At 36.6% G+C, this 21,778-nt stretch overlaps 2 protein-coding genes across 5 annotated transcripts; one reads left to right on the forward strand and one right to left on the reverse strand.

Annotated features, from left to right (window-relative positions):
- Positions 1-4,946: 4,946 nt before the first annotated feature.
- Trax (Translin associated factor X) lies at positions 4,947-11,483 on the reverse strand. 4 transcript variants are annotated; one of them, XM_071689644.1, is made up of 4 exons: positions 11,447-11,483; positions 8,502-8,721; positions 7,741-7,880; positions 4,947-6,243 (listed from the first exon to the last, which is right to left on the reverse strand). In XM_071689644.1, exons 2-4 carry the CDS (start codon positions 8,714-8,716, stop codon positions 5,777-5,779), a joined length of 822 nt encoding a protein of 273 aa, XP_071545745.1. In that variant the 5' UTR covers positions 8,717-8,721; positions 11,447-11,483; the 3' UTR covers positions 4,947-5,776. The 4 variants fall into 4 exon arrangements, with proteins under 4 accessions (XP_071545745.1, XP_071545746.1, XP_071545747.1 ...); XM_071689645.1 differs by having other exon boundaries at positions 11,442-11,465; XM_071689646.1 differs by lacking the exon at positions 11,447-11,483 and adding an exon at positions 10,284-11,419 and having other exon boundaries at positions 8,502-8,718.
- An 809-nt stretch (positions 11,484-12,292) lies between these two features.
- On the forward strand, positions 12,293-20,137 carry Ogg1 (8-oxoguanine DNA glycosylase). Its single transcript, XM_071689647.1, has 6 exons — positions 12,293-12,473; positions 13,936-14,385; positions 14,788-14,937; positions 16,364-16,496; positions 18,306-18,500; positions 19,464-20,137. The coding sequence occupies exons 1-6, from the start codon at positions 12,385-12,387 to the stop codon at positions 19,560-19,562; spliced, it is 1,116 nt and encodes a 371-aa protein (XP_071545748.1). The 5' UTR covers positions 12,293-12,384; the 3' UTR covers positions 19,563-20,137.
- The last annotated feature ends 1,641 nt before the right edge of the window (positions 20,138-21,778 follow it).

A 21,778-nucleotide genomic window follows, 5' to 3' on the forward strand; every position in this document is an offset into this window, starting at 1 on the left:
GAGTCATAACAACATTCATCAGTGAAAGGACATGATAAATACAGTAAAGACTCTGTGATGCAGCGGTTAGTGTTCCTGACAGTGATGCATTCATGGGCCTCCAAGGGTTGAGTACATGGGTTTGAATCTTGGGTGTAGCAGTCAGTCCACAGTCAAACCAGCTTTTCATTCACCACTAGGGGGTTGGTTGATAAAAATGAGAACCATGCTTAAGCTAGGGTATATATGTGTTTATATATATTAGCATTAATGAGATGGCCTCGATTTGGGCTTCACTTGCCTGTGTTGTCGTATCTAACATGAAAAGAATAATGAGGTCATTGATACATGAGTAATGATGCAAATGATTGATGTTGGTAAGTCAGTCAAATGCTGTAGACCTTGCATAAATGAATCTATAGAAGACATTTTTTGATAGGGTGATTGAAGTGAATAGCTATAAAGAACTTTTCTGGCTTAAAAAGGCTAAACAAGTTTTCTGGAAGAAGGGAATAAGGAGCTGTAAATGGCTAATTAGAATGCTGTGGAAAAAGTGGAAGCACTGCTAATTAATGAATATGGTTCTTGTAATAATTGGAACACAGTAAGCAGTGTACAGAAAGCTACAGTAAATTGTATAAAATTCTACACAGCAATGCATGACTGTCTGAAAGTCAGTAAATGATGTTGGGGCAGTCATAGTATTTTTATGCTCATCATACAAAAGTAATCTATTTACAGAGGAGATAAAAACTGACATAGAATTGGTGAGGAAGAAAGTGATATGAGACTTGTAAATGAGAAAAATGAAATGAGTTAGAAAAGAACCACAGAAAATGAGGAATTTCGGGTTAGTCAGCCTATCAGTAATTCATCTGTTGATAGACATGTGCTTCCTTTTATTGTGATGTATGTTCTACTGTTATGGAATTGTTGTTGCCACTGTAAAGAGTGTGGTTTTTCCCTTTCCACTCTGAAATCCGATCTTTTGATGTGAAACATTGCTTCTGAAGAGTGTGTCTGGTGAAGTGGAGTTTAAGATTGAGTTGGGACGACATTTGTTTAGTGCTTGACAAGTTATATCAGCGTTTATGTGCTTTGTCAGTTATATTAGTTGACGATGGGGGGATTTTTGAGTAGAAGTTAATGAAGTACTGAGGCAGGGATAATCTTTTATTTGTACTTAGGGGTTGGTAGTTATGGAATAAGTTGGGTGAGAGGGGTCTAGGTAGTGTTGCATAGAACTGTGTACAAAGCATGTAAAGGTGGGACTCTGCTGGGAGGATTTTTCTATCATTGTGTAGGTGCTGAGTGTCTGTGGGTTCTAAGAAGCCAGTGTTTGTTTGAATTGCACTATTTTGTGTGGTTTGTTGTTTATTTGCTTGTGAGAGGGTGGAAGACCAGGCTGGTGAGGCATAAAGTGGAGCATATGAAATATTTGTAGTGGATGCTGAGGGTAGATAGCATTTGGTAGGTTATCACTAACCAGGGAGGTTTATTACCAGTACTACCCCTCTTGGTTATTGAGAGAGTTATTGATGGCTGCATAGTTGGACTGCTGACATTCTGTACACAGACATACAATCTCTCCTTGTCACACATAACACTCAACTCAATCTTTGTAACTAGATTTTCCTGCAGTGAGTATTACTTGATAGCCCTGTCTTTTGACAAAATGGTAGGAGCAATAGATACGTGAAGTAGGTAGGAACATTAAGCAGGAGTATTATGTACTAGTAGTTGGTATGAATGTTAGTTGGGAGGGTTAAGTAGAAGTAATGGGTTGGAGCATTAGGCAGCAACATTTGGTAGACACATTAGGTAGAAGCAGTCTGTAAGAATAGGAAAGAGCCTCGGGAAACACTGTCATTGGCTTGTTAAGGGTTAGGCACTAATGGCTAAGAAGCTGCCATGGAGTTTTCACCATTTATGGAGACTTTTGTCATGGCCACCCCCTTGAAGGACTTTCCCAGAGGGAATGGGTGTATAGATAGATAGACAGCTGGGGTTTTCTTTACTAGTCCAAATCTGGTGCCAGTAAGTGTTCTGGGGGCATTTAGTTTGTGTTGATGTAATTGATATGGGGAATGAATGTTGTGTATATGTCATGTGATGCTTAGAATGGTTGGTGTTTTGTTCAAATGGAGTGTTTATCCTTGAATTTTAGGTGACCAAAGGGTGTGAGCTGGTTTCATGTCAGTCTGGAGTTAAATGTGATTGAATTCTACCTTTAATCTTGGTAAATGTTTTCCCTATATTTAACAAAGCTAATCTGGCTTTATAAGACGAATTTCCTCAAATACAGAAATTGAAATTTTTATTGCCCAAGGCTGTGGATGATGCAAAAGACAGTTTTGTTATTGATTTTGAAAGATGAAACCAAAAAGGTCTGCAGGATATAATAATAGTCTACAGAACCAAGCAGTATATCGAGGAGAGTGATCCTGGAAGACATATCTAGAATTATGACATGTTTCTATGCAGAAATGAAAAATTTTACTGCAATTCATGCTGTCACATTCTTGGGACTTCATTTAAAACATGAAGTGTTTGAAAATGCTGAAGTTGTGGACATAGCTTTGTGAGAAACTGCAAAGTTTTCATCATTGGAATACTTTGTATCTAGATTCCCTCTCCTGAAAGCAATCAAAGTTCCAGATTTAAAAATTTTATTAACTTAGAAGCAGCATTTTTGAATTATAAAACAATTGAAGAAGCATGGCATTTGATATCACAACTGAAGGCAGCAAAAGGGAGTATTAAATACAAAGTGCTTCCTGTACTTGGGAATTTGTCTAATCCATGCAGCAGTGCTGACAGTGAGCACATCTTTATCAAGTTGAGAAAGAATAAGATTTGAGACTAAATTTGTCAGAAAAGGTGATTTACCCTCTGTAACAATATTGAAGGTCTCAGTGAATGTAGGACAGTCTGCCAGGAACATTACCAAAAACAAAAGCCTCAAAAAAGCCAAAAGTGCAACTTGCACATTTGAGAAACTAAAAGGTGAGAAGTGATGGAATCTTTATCATTTAGATGTCATTGTCTTCCCTGAAAAGTTCCTGTTTTTTATTACTTAAATTCCTGTTACACTTGCATTAGGGATGCCATCTTTGGTGGGAATGGGGGCTGCAGACCTTCTTTGTATTTTTCATTTCTAAAAGTTGGAACAGAAGCCAACAAGCCAAGGAGTGCTCATCCTCCTTGAAGGCTCATGCTGGGTGTCTGAATTTGTGTGGATGTAACCAGATAAGATGGGAGAGGTAAGTAGGAAGTTCGAGGAGGGGAACCCGATATTCTAACTCTGAATATAATACTAAAAGGAATGGGGAAGAATGTCTCACGGATGAAGTCAGAGGCTACTGTGAGGGCAAGAGCTTAGTTAGGGGTAGCACTGCTGGTTGAAGAGTTGTGGAAATGTGTGAAAGAATGTAAGGAAGTGAGGCCCAGACTGATATAGGCAATAATGATAGTAGATTACAGGAGGTGGGTGCTTATGCACCTGGAAGTGAGAGAACTAAGGAAGTAAGGAGAGTGCTTTGGGTGGTTCTGACAGTGTCAACAGTTTTGATGCAAGAGATCTAATATTGGAAATGGGTAATTGTGGTCATGCTGTACCTGCTGTTGTAAATAAAAATGAACAGCTTGTAGAGCTGTTTGCTGAAAAGGTCTGTTGACGGGGAATACCTGATTTAAAAGGACAAAGTGATGGTAGCAAAGTGACAAAAACAGTGAGAGAGGGTGAAACTAGTGGTGGCAGGAGTACCAAAAATGAATAGTAGTAGAGGGGATGGCATAGGTGGAGGTGGCAAAAGGGATGAGAGAGAGAGATTGGCTGGCAAGACAGTGGTTTTAGTGTTGACAAAAAGGTTTGTAGCAGTAATGGAAGAGGTGGTACCATAGGTGATCTTAGAGGTATCAGAGGGAAAATGAGGATGGAAGAGATGGTGACACAGGTGGTTGCCGAGATAACCTCAAAATCCAGAGGGACCTGCTCTACCCATTGAGAAACATGACAGGTCTTAATGAAATACATACAGTATAAGTGAGGTTATTGTGGAAACTAATTTATGTATGGCAGTGACTTTAACCTTTGCCCTCAAAGTCCCAAGGGAGCTTCCTAGGTGCAAAGGAAATACGAATGCTTCGTCATAATGAAATCCACCCTGCAGAACTGGATACTTTAGTGCAGCTAAATCATATAGAAGTCTGGCACAAGCACTGACTGACTTCATCACTTCTAAATCAACAGGAAACCTTTCTAGTCCTTTGGCAAACATGCTGAATGATGATGAAATCTGCATTGATGATTTATTGCATGAAAATCAACTGAAAACCCAAAACCAATAACACTTTGTGTTTCTCCAAGTCACTGCAATGTAAAATATATGTCACGATGACCTATGATTGGCTAGTTGCTGAAGTGCATATCAGTATTCATTAGGATATGAAGTTAAACAACCATGCAACAAACAGTTGTCGTGAACTGAATTTGGGCTTAAAATTTGAGCAGTCAATGAAGCATGAAATCTTCAGATGTTCAACTTTTTGGTAATAGGCTTGACCCATTCACTGCAGTTGAGATGGAAATTTCCAAGTATTTCTATTTTCTATTCTATGGATGGGAAGAATATATTTATAACTCAAATTATCTGCTTCTGCCTTGAGGTGAAATGTATGGCCATAAATGCTTGTAGTGGTTTCTTATGCATTGTCACCAGACACTACAGCCTAGATTTTTTTTTCAGACTTTGGTTGGTCTTATATAAAAGTGGCAAGGAGACCTATGCAAGATCAGCTTCATGTTATGTAATGATTTGTAAAGCTGTGACTCTCATACAAGATAGATATTAGTGAGAATAACGCATCTCTTCGTATGTCCAACAGTATTCCTGGAGTATCTATGCCTGGCAGAGGAACAGCATAAGTAAAAGGGTATGTAGCATACATAAACATGTTTCACCAGGTTGAGTTGTGTATCATTTTATTTAGAAAATTGTATTTTAGTTCATCATAATAACAAACCTATGGAGATAATTGAATATATGAGAACATCCTGCACTATTGAAGTGAAAATATTAAGTGCTGATCTACGTGCAACTGCATTAGAAGCTGCATAAATATCCAACAAACAATGGTTGAGACACTCATACCCAAAGCTGAATCAAAGTATGGTTGAAACTCAACCTAAAAGTTAACCAGTCACTGAGACACAAATCATAGGTCAGGATGACCTATGTTAAGTGGGATGCTGAAGCACTCATCAATGTGCATCTCTATGTGAAGTTAAATTATTATACATAAAATAGTGGCCAAGATATACTTGGACATAAAACTATATCAAGGTGTGGCTAAACTCAAAGCTGAAAATTACCCAGGACCATTGAGGCAGGAAACATACATTTGGATGACTTGCTTTTGTTAGAATGTTCAAGTACTCATCAATAAGCATCTGCATATGCCATGACATGACAGAACATCAGACAGTGGCACTGATAAATTTGGACCAAACACGTAGCCAAGGTTTGGATGCTCAGTTGGAGATAGACATAGTTCTACACTTTACAGGGGCAAAACTAAGAATGCAAACAAATATGTAATTGGGATGAGGAATTTAACAAAATGTTTTAAACCATTCAAATGTGCTTTCAAAAATTGAATTTATTGCAAAAAAAATAGATCTCGTTCATAATTTCTAATAATGTGAATGATATGCTTAGAACACAAGATGCTATCAATATTGGTGAAAAAAATACCAGGAAAATAAATATATCACCTATATCAACATACAAGGTGCTTACATAAGACCAACATTGTGCTCATCTGCATCATACATAGCAAATACATCACCAAGCATTTCTGTAGGCACCTCTGACTTTCTGAGCTGCAGTGAGTAGCATGCTTCCTCTACTTTGTGTAAGCTGGACCTAAACACCACCATCTTGTGATAAAGTTCCTTTACTGGAATGTAACCCAGAGACAAGAATCCTCCATGCATTTTCTTGAGTACATCACAAATTTTATAGCACATTTCAAAGTCTCCTGTACTGACACACTTGATACAGAAGCGCATTAGCTCTCCAGTAAGGTCAGCAATACCAAGGATATATTCCTTGGGCTGCACAAGAACACTGATGGGCACTACATCAGTCTGGTCTCCCTGGCCACCGAAGGTTACTCGTCCCTGAATCTCATCATGGCTAATAATGGATTCGGTCTTCAAGAAGTAATGGAATGAAAGGGCTTCTATGTATTCCTGGATACCTATGAATACAGACAAAATATTTAATATGGGTTTATGATACCTGAAAATAAATTATACATTCCAATTCTACATCTTGCTTTCTTTATTCCTCAAAGTTTATTTTGATTATACTTTTAAGTGAATTTAGCATCCTAAATTACTTAACCATTGCAAAGAACTTATGTATTGGAACAATATTGGGCAGTGAGACTTCCTCAGGGGAATTTTATTCTTTTTCTCTTGTCAACATGCAAGGCTTAGAATTGGGTACTCATGTCAGCCAAATGCATTCCCATAAGATTGAACCTTTGTTTTCATCCGATTCCTATGTAAACAGGAATCAAGTTAACATAAGGAAAAACGGTAATATTTATTTTTATGGTGTTGCTTTATAAATATTTTCACATGTTAACCAACTGTATGCTACAAACAAGAAATTTGTGGAGGTAAAATAACTTCCAGTCTTGTAATCCGGATGCAAACCCAAAGAGCTGGGTGGGCTGTAAAGATGAGAAAAAGTTGATTGCAACTGTGACAGACAACCCCAAAATTTTGCTAGGCTAGGGAAGGTCAGTTTTCATTTGATTTGGTTTAAGCAAAAATGGACCAAAGTTTCTTGAATGATATAAGTGGAGAGAAGGCTGGGGAAGCATTCATAATTATGGAGTCACTGCATGGGGTTAGGAAAATGTCTTGTGAATGATAATTCATGAAATTCATTTTAAACATTTCAAATTACCTGGCATTATAGATACATATATTGTGGTCCACTGTTTTCACCTTTAATCACAATGATATTCATAAAATTTTTGTTACACATAGATGTCTCACCAAAATGATGGTGATTTTCTTTTTATAAGAAATACTTAACAATAATGTATGGTAATGTTGAGCAGTAAACCTAAATAATTCAAGGGACACATTTTCAAAGATAATGTAAACTAGACAAAAGCTGTTCTTCACGAAGATAAATGGCATACAAAAATTAACCTGAATTCCTGTATCAGCTGTATTATATTATGTCACCAAATAAAACCAAAATGAATACATAATTCACTGAACAATAAAAACTCTTACAGAATTGTACAAGAATGCTCCACTGGTACTTTGATTTATAGCCATGGATCATTGGTGGAATAAAATTATACAAAATAGGAACTTTTCAGCTGACTCTTGCTGGACTTGGGTCCTGGGTTTGAAGTACTGTATTGTATGTTTGGAGGTCAGGGTGGTGTGGGAAGTGAGAATTTTATTCTAAAATCACTAGACTTGGGTGTTCCTGGTTTTGTAATTCAAAACTTTAAGGAAGGAGTCCCAGTTTGCTGGATGCTTTTCGGTGTCAATGTTGGTAGTAGTGTTGTTTACAGTATGAATTTGTTTTATGGTTTTTACTGAGGGCGAGTGGTGGTGTTTTTTGATCTACCTAATCAGACATTACACTGAAATCCAATACTATATCAAGCCATGAATATTCAATAACTATATATAATATGTACAACAAAATGCTATGTTCTTACCTCCAGTATAAGCATTAACAAACTGGTGAGGATCTTCATCTCTGAGTTCCATTGCAATGTGTTTCAACAACGTCTGCTGAACATCTCTCAGTTCATTTGCAGCAGAACAAAGTAAGTTTCCCTTTTCTTCTTCATCAAGCCTGAAAATTAATGTTAGTAATGAATTATAAGAAAATGAAAATCTACCAACACAATCAAACTAAGTGAACAGGTAAGTACTTGTAAAAGTGAAGAGGAAAAACCATGTATTTTACAGTCGTCTGCAAAAAAAAGTTCCATCTTATACACTCTTCTGAAGGATGTAGGAGTGGGTTTTCAAGTCAATCACTTTATTAGATATAAACAAATATTGGAGTGGTGTGGATTTGAAACTCATGAAGCAAAAAGGGGCTGTAATAATTTTTTTTTGGTCAAACATAACACATAAAGAGGTCCCTGTGTCTGAGGAAACAGCTGTTCATCTGAGACACCATTAGGTATACAATTCAGGTACAATACAGTACAATGAAACAAGTTTTAAGTAACATTTACAGTTGTACATGCATGACTGGCAACTCCTTTTCCCCCTAACTGTACAGGTTGTCTGTGAAAATGGTGATAATTTGAAACACCCTCTAACACTGTTGATCAACAGGTGTCGGTGCATGAGGAAGAGAAACTGAACTAAGCTAACCCTGCTCAAAGAAAGGCTTTCCTGCACAGTAGGACAAGTCACTATAAAAAAATGTAAGTACCATCAAACACAACTATCAAAAATTTACCCTGGAATTCTTTGTAAGGTGAAGATAACTCTCTTGCTGCGAACAGTCACATCTCTGCTGGTCTTGTATATTCTCTCATATTTGTCATTCTTCTCGTCCAATGCCTTAGAATATTCCCGGAAAAGTGTCATAAGCGGAGTGTCCTGGCTAGTGTCGGGTGGTTCCTTTACATTTCGCCGTCCTTGTTCATTAATTGTCAGTCGTAAATCAGCCATGGCTACTGATGATGATGGTGAAAATATTAATCTGTTATCACTGCATACTACTGGTATTGTTACAGCTAAATTTCATCAACAGCTTTATTTATATTAATCTTTACTTAGCAAGTCACACTGCTCATTTTCAAGTCTCCAACATTCACACAGTAACAAACAATCTCCAAATTGGAAAATTGAATATATATAAAAGAAACCAAGAGGCAGAGCCATATTTAGACCTGTGGTGGACCCAAGGCAAATGACATCAGGGTGTGTGGGCGCGATCATTATTCAGTAAGGGCCTCTGTGCATTAAGGTTATGTTTCTGAGAGGACCAAGGGCAGCAGTCTGAAGGCCACATGTTGGTTTCAAGTTGGGAATCTCTATGAACTACAGACTGTACAATTTACACATTTTTTTTTTGTATGAAGAAGAGCTCACAAATAACAATGTCTGATTAATAGGCTGTTTTTTTAACAGCACTGCACATGTAATGTTGGCAATTTTATGTAAACGAATTCCTGGCCATAATATTTGTGTGATGATTTGAATGTGATAAGACCACTGTGAAACATTAGCTCTGACAAAAACCTGATTTTTTCCTTTAATGTCTGCTTTATAGCATTATAAAGTAAGTTATAATATTAAGGAACATAATTTATATTACAGGGGCTCCTAAAGTGTGGGGATGTCAAGGAATCTGCCTCCCTTTACCTCTTTCTTAACATGGCCCTGCCCAGATGGTATGTTTATTATATAAAACTATGTAGTATTTAGACACTTGGATGATCAGTACATAAAATATGCTATGTAGTTATAATTTCAAGTTTCCTAATCTGTTATACAACTAAATTCCAATAATTTTTTGTGTCTTTAGACATAAAATATTAGGATCAAACTTGTGTTTCGCTTGTACTTTTTTGAATGGTACAGACAAATTTCAAAATTACGAATGTACCGTGCAAAATCTACAAAATCAGCAGTAAACAAAGATAATAATAAACCAGCTAATTTAAATTCCATATAGAACCAATAATATATGGGAGAAATGTTCTGACTCAGAAATGTATCTTTTCTCTGTCCACAACCTGGTAAACTTTAATGCTTCCAAAAACCCAATTTTTGCCCATCTCTTTCTCTCTTCTCTCTAAAACCACTCACAACTTTTCATCTCTTTTGACAGATCTGTGGTTTAATCACTTAACATTGCTCAGCGATTGAGCACACAATCATACTCTGTCCCATAAAGACATACTGAATTTTTATGTATTCATTGCTTCCACTACTTTTACTTTTAAAAACATTTCCTGTTTCCCAATTTCTTCAGTTGGAGAAAAAAAAAAAAAAAAAATTTCATACATTCTTCTTTGTCCAAAAAGTGAGGAACTATTACAATATTATGATGATTACACCAACATGCTTTGGCAAAACAATCAAGTTTCCCATTGCATCTTCAACACTGGAAGTGAGAAGGACAATGCATATGCCAGCAAGTTTTAAATAAAAAGAGAGGTAACATAATATAGTTTGATGCAATAACTGATACTCGGCAAATACCATGGTACAGAGATAACTCTGCACTCACCAAACCCATGAGGTAAGTTCAAGCCTGCAGCCACGACAGGTTGGCGGGATGCTATTCACTACAGTGTTTGTGAAGCCAGTCACTCTTATGTCAGGACTCCAGCCTATGCAAACCCCCATTCTGACTGAAGAGTTTGTTGGAGTGGATGTGATGCTGCAGTTCAACATCCTGTTTTAGAAGATTTCTATTGTTATCTTTGTCTCTATAAGAATAACTTACGAATACACCCACAGGGAGAAGCTCACTGTTAATGAATTATATATATGACCGAGTAGGAAAAGGAATTTAAGTGCAAATAGTACACATGTGAGGCAGAAGCTAATAAGAACTCATTTCCCATTAGATATTTTGGAGAACTATTGTTTTCAAAGTAAATTTTTTAAATATGATATATAACATTGGGTTGCATTAGATACTTCAATGAATATGCGTACAATATACCATAAATTCACCAATGAAACTTAAAGAATAAAACCATAAAAGAAAATTTCTAAAAAGGATTCAAGATACTAAAGAAGGAAGTGGTGAGGCTGTATTCAAAAATTGGGAAGAGCTGCCCATACACAATCAAAAGTGAGTCCAATCCTATGAATAACTATTTTAGGTACTTTTCCAGCACTGGATTTCTCAAAGGTCAGTTATTTCTACAAATACAGAATAAGATAAATTTATACAAAAGTAAAATTCTTGTATGTGAATAATCTTACAGAGGCAGCTGACAGGCTGTGGTGGATATTTCGCGAGACAAAGCTTAACATGTGCAAGGAAAGTGTGATGACAGGATGATTTAATTTGAAGCAAGAATTTCTTTGAAAAAAACTATAATATTATATCAAATGACAATAACATATCCTTCCCGGTGGCGACTTTTCACTCGAGGTACAACTTCAGCGGACGAGTCTATAAGCACTCAGTTATATATCACAGCACTTAAAAACAGGGGCATCAGATTACAATCAAAATTCAGCACGGGTAAAAAATATATATATATATTTGGAGAGTCTAAGATATGACCGCCTTCCCCATACGATTACTATTAACACAACGGAAACAAATGATTGCCAGTCCTTGTTAATAGGCATGCCAAGCTTTGGTGATGTATTGCCTACTATCCTTCCTAACTGAGTTTGTGATATAATTAGCAAGCTAAAAGCCCACCGAACCTGATGTCCCCAACCGTATTGTTTACGTACACGTTTGTTTACATTGATCAGGGGTAACATTTTTTCAATATTTTTCGCGACTAGAAAAATGAATTTATATTCTAAAGTATTTCCAGATATTATTTGGTACATTTAGTATTCCTATTATTCATTTTTTATATTGTGCTTAGTTCTTATTTAACAAAAATGGACTAAATATTAAAAGATGACTGGCCGTTCTCAGTGTTCTCTTATGGCTCTCACCAACATAATTATCATATAACACTGCCATTTCGAAATTTATGCACTTCAGTCGTTGATATTGTCTCTGAATTCAATAATTCATATTTACAACATTTGAACTTGTAGTGTCATGGGATATCATTAGATCAGATGTAAAGGTTTACACTTTGTCTTCTCTTGCATTATATATATATATTTATATCTTGTCATATTTTAGTTTTGATGAAAACTAAGAAAAATAAAATGTACTAAATCTTATATTCTTTTTCAGGTATTGTCGTGAACAGCGGTTGGTTTATAATGCCTGCAAGCCATGCTTCTCTCGAAAGGGGTAAGGTAAACACAGGTGACTAAAACCAGGGATCAAATTGTCCTTGACAAATAACAAAATGTCACAAATTTACACGTTTTTTTATGAGGTTGAATTAAGCTGTTTCTTAAACTCACACACAAAATGCGAGAATAGGAAACAAAACATTTATTATTCAATCACAAACAATAGGGTGCTATACTTCTATATATCTTCCATAAATAGTTGAGTTCTTTTTCTAAAAGTCTCATATTTTCTCGCAAATTTTAGGCAAATTATGGAGTTGTTAAATGAGGTCGGACTCAGGGTCTGGTCGTGTTCAGAATGGCGTGGTCTATGGTCGCCTTACCGTGTGGACATCGACCAAGTCTGCCATTTAAATCCTTAGTCTGTTTCTCTGTCGACCATGACGGTCGCCTCGAGAATATTTAAGTTATCCTGTCCCAAGTCTGAATTACGCCTTGATATCACGCTCCAATGTGGCCAGTCCTTTAGGTAACTCTTTCCACCAATTGTATTACTTGGGGAAATGTATTACATTGTATTATTATTATTTATTGCTGTGCCGCGACATCTTTTCATATTCAAGGTGGGGGATTGTAGGCCAAGACATACATTAATGCCTGTGGTTACAGCAATGACTTATTTTTGCAGTGGTGGAATATATTCAACTGGTTAATGGCAGACAACCAAGTACAATAGACTTGTTATATTGCCGGTAAAGTTCGAGTCGTGCTATTTTACCAACACTTGATTGATAGACTTTTCCAGTGGAAGGTAAGGTTTTGGCTATATGAACAGTGGTGCATGTATTTCTAATGAACGAGATCATTTATGATTTGACAAAGTCTTAAGGGTCGTCCAGGGGTGGGGGGGGTGGATGATATTGAAGTGTAGGGAAAGTGTCGTGTGAGAACTATGTGGCTAACCCCCAACTGCAGCGTTTGGGCCTCCAGTAGCACTGTGGCCCCTGTTGACTGGAAGCCTCCACCTCCTCATACTCTACACCAAGCCTACCTCAGTATAACCCAAATATGACCATAGTTTATATGAGTGGTAAAGAAAAAAATGTAGGAAAATGAGTGTTGAGATGATAGCATTTGACACATTTGTACTAATGTAGCTCAGATTATTGGCAGAATATACTACAAATGATGATATGCTTACTTTGAAACATATGTTAGGGACAACATACATGAATCAGATGTTACGTAGTCCAGCATTATCATTATAGAGTAACATTGAGGGTTACGTAAGGTTGTGGTAAACATCCTGTCTTGGCTTCTCTTTTGCATGATTTTGTATTTCTGTATGCAAGGTTTATTTTCAACAGTCATTTATAGGTAATTTGTTTTGTTTCCTTTGCACAGCTAGCTTTATGTTAACATTTCAAAGATGATAAGAGAATGGAAGAGATTATTGCATATTTGCTCATGATTGGCTGATAGTTTTGTTGCCATGCTGTTTTGTATGGAGTTACAAAATGCCTCGGGTTCATAACATCAAAAATAGTGAGGACTGAGGAGATTTGATTGAAGCTTTGGTGATATTTGAGGAAGGAAATTAAAGTTTACCAAGATAATTTGATAAGCACTGAACAGTTGCCTGCTCAGCTAAGTGTTAAACTCCAGCCCACCGCACAAGCACCCACCAGAAACCACATTCCCCATACAAATGTCACATTTTCCCATCTGTGTTCTAGGTACATCCTTTCCACACTTCATGCACTGTTGTAACATCTAAAACCCTTCCTGCCCATGGTGAAACTTCCACACATATCATCACTGTACTATGACCTATGGTTCCAACTGGTTCATGTGGCTGGTATCCTGAGTGTTGCAGGAGCCTTATAGAGATAGAGGGGACTCCTAAAGCAGGAAGTTAAATTTGTATGTATTTATGTTGATAACTATGTCTGATTTACCTACTGCTCATACTGAATAATAAACCATTTCAGATGGCGTGAAGTTGGACCTGGTTTATGGCGAGGATTCATTGGAAATAAACTGTGGACACTTTCTCAAGATGATTCACACATCTTCTATCAGACTCACTCTTCATGCCAAAAGGAGGAGGAAAAGGGAACTCTTTCCAATACATCAAAGAGGAAAAAAAATTCAAACCGAAAAGTTTCATCAGATATTAGTGCATTGAAAAATGACATGAAAGCTACTGAAGATCGTAGAGGTGATATAGTAGATGTTAATGGTGAAGTGACTTTAGAAGCCATGTTGAGAGATTATTTTCAATTGGATATCCCTTTGGGAAAGATGTACTCTGTATGGGCCAAAGCAGATACTAACTTTGCTGCAGTGTGTCCACAGTTCCCTGGTGTGCGCATGTTGAATCAAGATCCGGTTGAAAATGTATTTTCTTTTATATGTTCATCAAATAATAATATTCAGAGGTATGACACTCTTATATGCCGTACTTGTTTATAGATTAAAAGAACAAAATTCATATGTATATGATGTCACATTTATATCTTTACATTTATATTGTAGCAGGGAAGGATAGTGTTAAGTAGTCTTTTCTCTGAAGCCTTTGGAGCAGATGATTAAGAATAGGCTAAAGTAGTTGTGAGTGATCAGTGAAATGAGTTAAGGTTGGTTTTTTGCCATTGTTCTTGTGTGGATTAGATACCTGCATTCTTCTTTATATAGCTTTAATATAATAGTATAACTTTATGAAGTATGGATTTCTGCTGAAAATAGATCCATATGTATTATGAGACCCAAATGATTTTGAGTAAATACTTGTGGACTGTGTAGAAATATCAGCTAATTTTAGTTATTCTCTCGAACTTCAGGATAACCATGTTAGTAGACCGATTGTGTCGACTGTATGGTACCCCTTTAGTTACCGTAGATGGCATCACCTGGTATTCATTTCCAGGAGTTTCATCACTAGCTATGCCAGGAGTAGAAGAAAAACTAAGAGAGCAAGGATTTGGATACAGGTAAGATTTTGAAAACTATTGTGGTTTGACTTTTTCATATTTGCGCAAGATTGCCTTTTTTGGAAGTAGTTTTTCTAACAGCTGTCAGTGGATTGAACCAGGGCATGTGAAGCATCTGGGGTAAACCATGGAAAGTTTTGTAGGGCCTGGATGTGGAAAGGGAGCTGTGGTTTTGGTGCATTATACATGACAGCTAAAGACTGAGTGTGAATGAATGTGGCCTTTGTTGTCTTTTCCTAGCACTACCTTGTGCACATGCAGGGGGAGGGGGTTGTTATTTCATGTGTAGCGGGGTGGTGACGGGAATGAATAAGGGCAGAGAGTATGAATTATGTACATGTGCATATATGTATATGTCTGTGTGTGTATATATATATATACATTGAGATGTATAGGTATTTATATGTGCTGTGTGTGGACGTGTATGTATATACATGTGTATGTGGGTAGGTTGGGCCATTCTTTCGTCTGTTTCCTTGCGCTACCTCGCTAACACGGGAGACAGCGACAAAGTATAATAAAAATAAATTAATAGTTTTTCTGACGTTTACAATTCTTATTGGGCACTAGTTTGATAAATGTTAAAAGAAAATCTAACATGATAATGCTACATGGCTCCCTTTGGTGTTAACTGGAAACTTCAAGCTTGTGGGACCTCTTACTCTCTTTGTCTTTATTGAGGAGGACATGACATTTTTCTTGAAAATTTAAGGTTATATATGTTTACATATATTTCAGTGTACATATATTTCAAATTTTACTTGCAAGATAGTCAAGGCAGGAAGTGTATGCTTTGTTGAAGCTCATACACCTTGAAACAGGTGAATCTAAATGAATCCAAATAATTGCCATTCACATGATAATGTTAGAATTACAACAGTTGGACAGCCTAAGGAATAGCGGCACTTCATAGACTTCCCTTTTAGCCATTTCGTTGCAGAATTCCTGACAGCTACAGGATGTCTCATGTATGAGATATCCTCACTTATTCTAAAAAGAATCTCCTTAAGTTTGTTATTACAATTAGGGTTGACTGGAACAATTATCAAACTTTGTGTATTATTGGTGAATTACTGGGGAAGACCAAGTTAGAGATGGAAGGATAGAGTGAAAAGATGGAAGGTATAGTGAAAAAGATTTTGAGTGCTTGGGGCTTAAACAAGCACCATTCTTTTGGCCTTCCTCTCTCACTCTGCTCTTTTAAATCTAGCTTTCTCTTCAGCTGATCTATCTCAGTGGTTGTTGATGGATCAGTCTCCTCCCTACTTTTTCCATCAACATTGTTGTTCTTCAAAGTTTTGTCCTGTCCCCTACAGTTTTTATCTTTTTTATCAACGATTTTCACTCTTCCACAAAATGATTATTTGTTTGTAGCTTATTCATAAGGATTAGTGCACCATACTTTAAAAATTGTTCTTGTTTCCAGAGCAAAGTTTATCCATAAGTCAGCACAGATGATCATGGAGAAAGGGGGTGAGGCCTGGCTCCACTCGCTCAGATCACTTCCCTATCAGGATTGTCACTCGCAACTTATGTGCCTCAATGGCATTGGTGCTAAAGTAAGACTCTACATGGATCCTAGAGGTAGTAGGAAGGACTGATGTTAGTTTCATATAATTCTTTTTTCTTTTAATGAGTTTTTATCTCTTGAACAACATACTTTGAGCTAACTTGGTTTCAAATTGGTTGACGATATAAATAATTACTTGAAAAGCTTCTAAATAGAATGAGAATTAGATATATTCATAACATATAAAGCAGCTGGGGAGACCACAAAAAGGTCTGTGGAGCCAGGTTGTGTATAAGGGGTTGGGGTATTATTCCATAAGCGAAGGCTGGAGAATGGATGTGAGCAAATGAGGCCATTTCTTTGTTTGTTCCTAGCCCCCCCCCCCTCCCTCTCTCTCTCTCTCTCTCTCTCTCTCTCTCTCTCTCTCTCTCTCTCTCTCTCTCTCTCTCTCTCTCTCTCTCTCTCTCTGGAATCATGAAAGTTTTCGTTAACTATTTCCCAGTAAAGAGTCAAACTTGTGATTAGAATTTCAAATATTCTGGCTCTTACAGAGAAAGATATTGTGAGGAGAAAGAGGAGAAATTTTGTAAACTCTCTCAAATATTGCTTAAGCCAACATGTTACCAGGGACTGACTGTATGACTATATCTCAGAATTTAGATATAGGACGTTGCTCCAAGGAATGCATGTGTTGCATGCTCTGCTGCATAGTGATTTGTAGTGAAATCAAACTGGGTGGAAATAGTGATCCAAAGACACCAAATCGTCTGTATTATGTTCCTTGGTGAAAGATGTAATTTTTTTCAAGATATTAGCCAGATTATGGTAGATTTTGATTAAACACGTAAGGGCCGAACTTGGGCAAAAAATTTAGATTTACGAGTCCTCTACCTTTCAGTACTTTAGATGCTGAGAAACAGCTATATAAAGATGAATAACCTTATATTTAAACTTTTCAAGCTGTAACCAAGAGAAGATTTACTTTAAAGTGTTTTTCATGATGAATGGCAGACAGCAGTAGACAAAGCAGTTGCTAAGTGTCTGTCATGATACAAAAGCAGCACAAAAATTACACCTGTGGCCTTAGAACTCAGTACAGATGTTTTTAATGTTTTCTAGACAATATTTTTATCATTCTGTGACATGCAGAAATAGAATGGAAGAGTACTGGGGGGAACAAAAAAGGCAGAAGAATGCATGGAATAGTTTATGCAAGGGAGGCATGTAAAGACACAGATAAGTGGAGACTATAATGCCATGGCCATCCATCTGATTAGTTCCTAAATGGAACAGGCATCAGAAATGTTCATAGGTTTTTGTTTCACCCTCAGTAACTAAAGGGCATTGCAGGAGAGACAAATGTTCCTCGGAACACTCTTCGAAGTCTAAAATCTTTGGTTATAAGTTAGGTTGAACATCATGACTAATAGAGTTTAAAAAAGTCATCATCCTTATTTTTTGTACTCTGACATTTTCTCTGTATGAGCCAGTATATTTGAAATTCTAACAGTTTTGATCTTTATTGGAAAATTTTATTTAAGAAGAATTTGGTGACCATTAGTGGTGCTTGCATACTATATGAATGTGGTTAGAGAGTAGAACTGTTAACAGCAAAAAGTGCAAGCCCAAACTTATCCACAGAAGTCTTCCATAGGCTACTTAGGTCAGCTGGTATACCACCTATAAGGTATCTCATTTCATGGAAGGTGTAAAGAACTTCTTTTTAATTTCAGCATGCTTCAGTCCCCTTTGTAATGATGATTTGATGAAGAAAGTTGATATGCATAAGAAAGTAGCTGCATCTAAGTTGATGAGGGTCATAAAAATGAGTTTTAAAAGAGGGCACTGTCTTTTACAGGTGAGTGACTGTATCTGCCTTATGTCCATGGGTCACCTTTGTGCCATACCTGTGGATACACATGTGTTCCAGATTGCTGCAAGGGACTACCTGCCTCATTTGCGTTCCTGCAAAACCGTCACAGATAAAGTCTACCGGGAGATTGCTGATCATTTCCGAAGTGTATTTGGAGACTATGCTGGCTGGGCCCATTCGGTAAATAATTGATTTTGATAATTTTCACTGCCATCCTTCATCTGATTTGATTGTGTGCTTATGCCTTTTGACTATATTTTTCAGTCAGCTTATTTATTCTCCCATCTTATGACATGTTTCATCTTTAACTTGATACCTCACTGTCTTTTATTCCTTCTCCAAATTTGTTGACCTCTGATCCTGTGTCTCAAATCTTCAATTGATTTCCCAAGTCTTTTGTTCATTGATGATTCATTCCTTTATCTCGCCTCCCAGTTTTCTTCTTTTAGATTGATTTAATTTGTATTTGTGATTATTGTTTCTGTGTTACAAGTATAGACTTTTACATAAGTATAGCTCTTTCTAATAGTCTTTTCCTGTTTATGTATCATGTCTACACTCTTGTGTACACACACTTACAAAAAAAAGAAAAAAATGTGGTGTCAGACTTCAAAGTGAGCTAAGCTATAAGGAAATGCTATAGGCTTTAGATTTACCCACCATGGAAGAGAGAAAACTGATGGGTGACCTGATCACTACCGTTACGTTTTTAAGAGATTGATGAAGCGGACAGTACTTTACTTTGAGAGATGTAGGGATAGAGCACCCAGAGGACATGACATGAGATTATGTAAGAAACTTGTAGATAAAGAAACAAGTTTATAGTATAAGAAGAGTGGATGAATGGAACACATTGACTGAGGAAATAGTTAATGCAGACAGCATACATAAATTCAGGTTGTTGTATGATAGTAGAGTGTTCAAGAGATGGACGCCCCAGGGTTAAAACCCTCACCTATAGTACAGTTGGTAATTACACACATACATCAACCCAAGCTCTGTGTGTGTGTATGTTTGTCTGTATTTTTATGCATCTTTCCTATGTGTTTTTTTTTTTTAACCACACTGGAAGCAGATAGGTAAACAGATTTATTATCCATATCATGTATGTTAGTCAAAATCAATTTCCTGTCATTCAAACAGGTCTTGTTTAGTGCCGATCTGAAGAAGTTTGAAACACTGAAGACTGAGGATAAACCACCAAAGAGGAGGAAAAAGCAGATGGAAAAAGACATCACATGAGATTATTATGATTAACTCAACCAATTTTATGTTCTTTAGAACAAGTTCATATCTGTAGAATTTTTATAAACATAATTTATTTGTAGGATGACTTTGCTAGCTCTGTATTTCTGTTGACTGGAGAAATACCTTATCACATTATTAATGCCTTATGGTTTTTAGTAAGGAATATTTTACTGTCATTTTTTTCTACATCCGGTAAAATTCCCCACCAGGTCAGGTGCCTTTAAGATGTTTTATTTCTGTGTTCAGTAAGTAGTTTTAACCTTTTAGAACTCATTACTGATGCTGAATGTTCAGCATCCAAAACCTGAAATCAATGCCAGAGACATACATAGTCATTTTAGTAAAACTCATCTCATGTTTCTTTGGGTCATTAAGATACCCTGGTTTATTCATATATACTGGGACTCTCTTTAATGGGGTATTACATAGATATAGAAGAATAAGTATTTTACAGCCTATAAGTGTCTGTGAATGAAGAGACGCATCATGATTTTACCGAGAAAATCATAGGAAAAGACATTATAATCAAAAGCTATTGTATTTTTTTACATTAAAGCCACTATATTTTATAGTGTGAATTTTGTGCTAACCCTGTGAATTTTCTGATTAAGATTATAATTTTATATTTTGAATTGTTTTATAATAAGGGAAAATTAGATGGTAAAGCTTGGGGAATGATAGCATGGAACTTTCTGGGGCACTCTAAAGAAAAAAAATTGTTTGTATTAGAAAGAGAACTGCTATGGCAGGCATGTTGTAGTCATGGATGGGCATCAGTCACCCCATCTCCATAACTTGCTTTATGCTCACCTCTTATCTGTTTAATGCTATAAACTCAGATTTGTTGTGAGCCTGTTATATTTTGCTCTTGCCATAGCATGTTGGATGAAATATAAAGTGATTTTACTAAATGATGTGAATTGTGAGGAAATGTGTCCACATGATATATGAAAATAAATGGAGGTTTTGGTAATTTTTTCCTGTCAGCAGCAATGAAGAGAGGTATGACAGCTTATGCATACTGGAAGGTATTTTTTGAAAACTTTCTGGAAGTTTTAGAGACCAAGATATGAAGTTTAAGCACCGCACAGTAAAAGGTAAAGAGCAGATTAGTTTGACTATTAGAGCCTGTGACCAAGAACCAGTGGCATTTTCCCATCAGTATATGAAAAGTTTTAACTTGCTATCATCTCCTTTCTCATTAGTTGAACCCTTGTTCCTCTCTTTCATACACATATACCTGTCATCATTAACCTGTTGCATACTAAGAAACCAAATGAAGGAATAACATTGAAAGAATTTATAGTGAACTTCCACAGAAATAGTCATAAAGTACCTAATATGACTTTGTTGGTATCTTGCCATCCTGTCCCAGATGTTCCATCTATCCATATGAGACTCCTGCAGCACTCAGGAATCTGGCCAGGACCTCGGGTCATTAAATGTTGCAAGGCATGGGCTGTAGATGAGGATATAGGAAAAGTATGAATGTTTTGGGATTGAAATGTTTGAGAACAATATGTGATGTAAGGAGGGTTGATCAAGTAAGTAATGACAGGGTGAAAGACAGATGTTGTAACAAAAAGTATGGTTGAGAGTATGAAGCAAGTTTGCTGAAGTGATTTAGACATAAAAGAATGAGTAAGAGGTTGGCGAAGAGGTTATGTGTCAGAAGTGGAAGGAACAAGAAAGTGAAAATCAAATTTGAGGTGGATGAATGAAGTGAATAAGAATTTGAGAGCCTAGGGATTGAACATGCAAGAGGGTGGAAGGCATACACAGGATAGAGTGAATTGGAGTGACTTGTTTCAGAGTTTTACTGACTTTGCTAAATTCAGAGGGTTTGATATACCTTCAAAATCAGATCTTGTCATGGAATGTACTAAATTAGAAATATGATTTAGGATACACTGACTGAAAAAAGTATCATACAGGGCTTAAGTTTGATTATGCAGTTAATGAGGACAAAAGGATAAAAAGGAAACCAGACTTGAGATGTACAGGGTAACTGTGGAAAATACAAAGAGCTAAACAATTTCTTTGAGAATAGGAGTTGGGCAATTGAGTTCAGAAGCAAAAATAAAGATAATTCTTATGGAAGGTTTTGTGAGCATGGGTATCTTTTAATTGCAAAAAGAGAGATGTCTCTGAATAGAACACGTGAAAAGGCAGGAAAAGTTAGGGATCTACGTTGGATGATATATTGGGTG

Source organism: Panulirus ornatus, chromosome 47 (assembly GCF_036320965.1).
Source record: "Panulirus ornatus isolate Po-2019 chromosome 47, ASM3632096v1, whole genome shotgun sequence".
Lineage (NCBI taxonomy): Eukaryota > Metazoa > Arthropoda > Malacostraca > Decapoda > Palinuridae > Panulirus > Panulirus ornatus.

What these genes read in the sequence shown, in the direction of transcription:
- Ogg1 (XM_071689647.1), top strand. Translation starts at nt 12,385, where the DNA reads ATGACGGTCGCCTCGAGAATATTTAAGTTATCCTGTCCCAAGTCTGAA. An exon ending in CAATGTGGCCAGTCCTTTAG is followed by an intron (nt 12,474 to 13,935) that starts GTAACTCTTTCC and finishes AAACCATTTCAG; the next exon opens with ATGGCGTGAAGTTGGACCTG. An exon ending in TCAAATAATAATATTCAGAG is followed by an intron (nt 14,386 to 14,787) that starts GTATGACACTCT and finishes CTCGAACTTCAG; the next exon opens with GATAACCATGTTAGTAGACC.
- Trax (XM_071689644.1), bottom strand. Translation starts at nt 8,716, where the DNA reads ATGGCTGATTTACGACTGACAATTAATGAACAAGGACGGCGAAATGTA. An exon ending in ACCTTACAAAGAATTCCAGG is followed by an intron (nt 7,881 to 8,501) that starts GTAAATTTTTGA and finishes ATTAATTTTCAG; the next exon opens with GCTTGATGAAGAAGAAAAGG. An exon ending in TGTTAATGCTTATACTGGAG is followed by an intron (nt 6,244 to 7,740) that starts GTAAGAACATAG and finishes CTGTATTCATAG; the next exon opens with GTATCCAGGAATACATAGAA.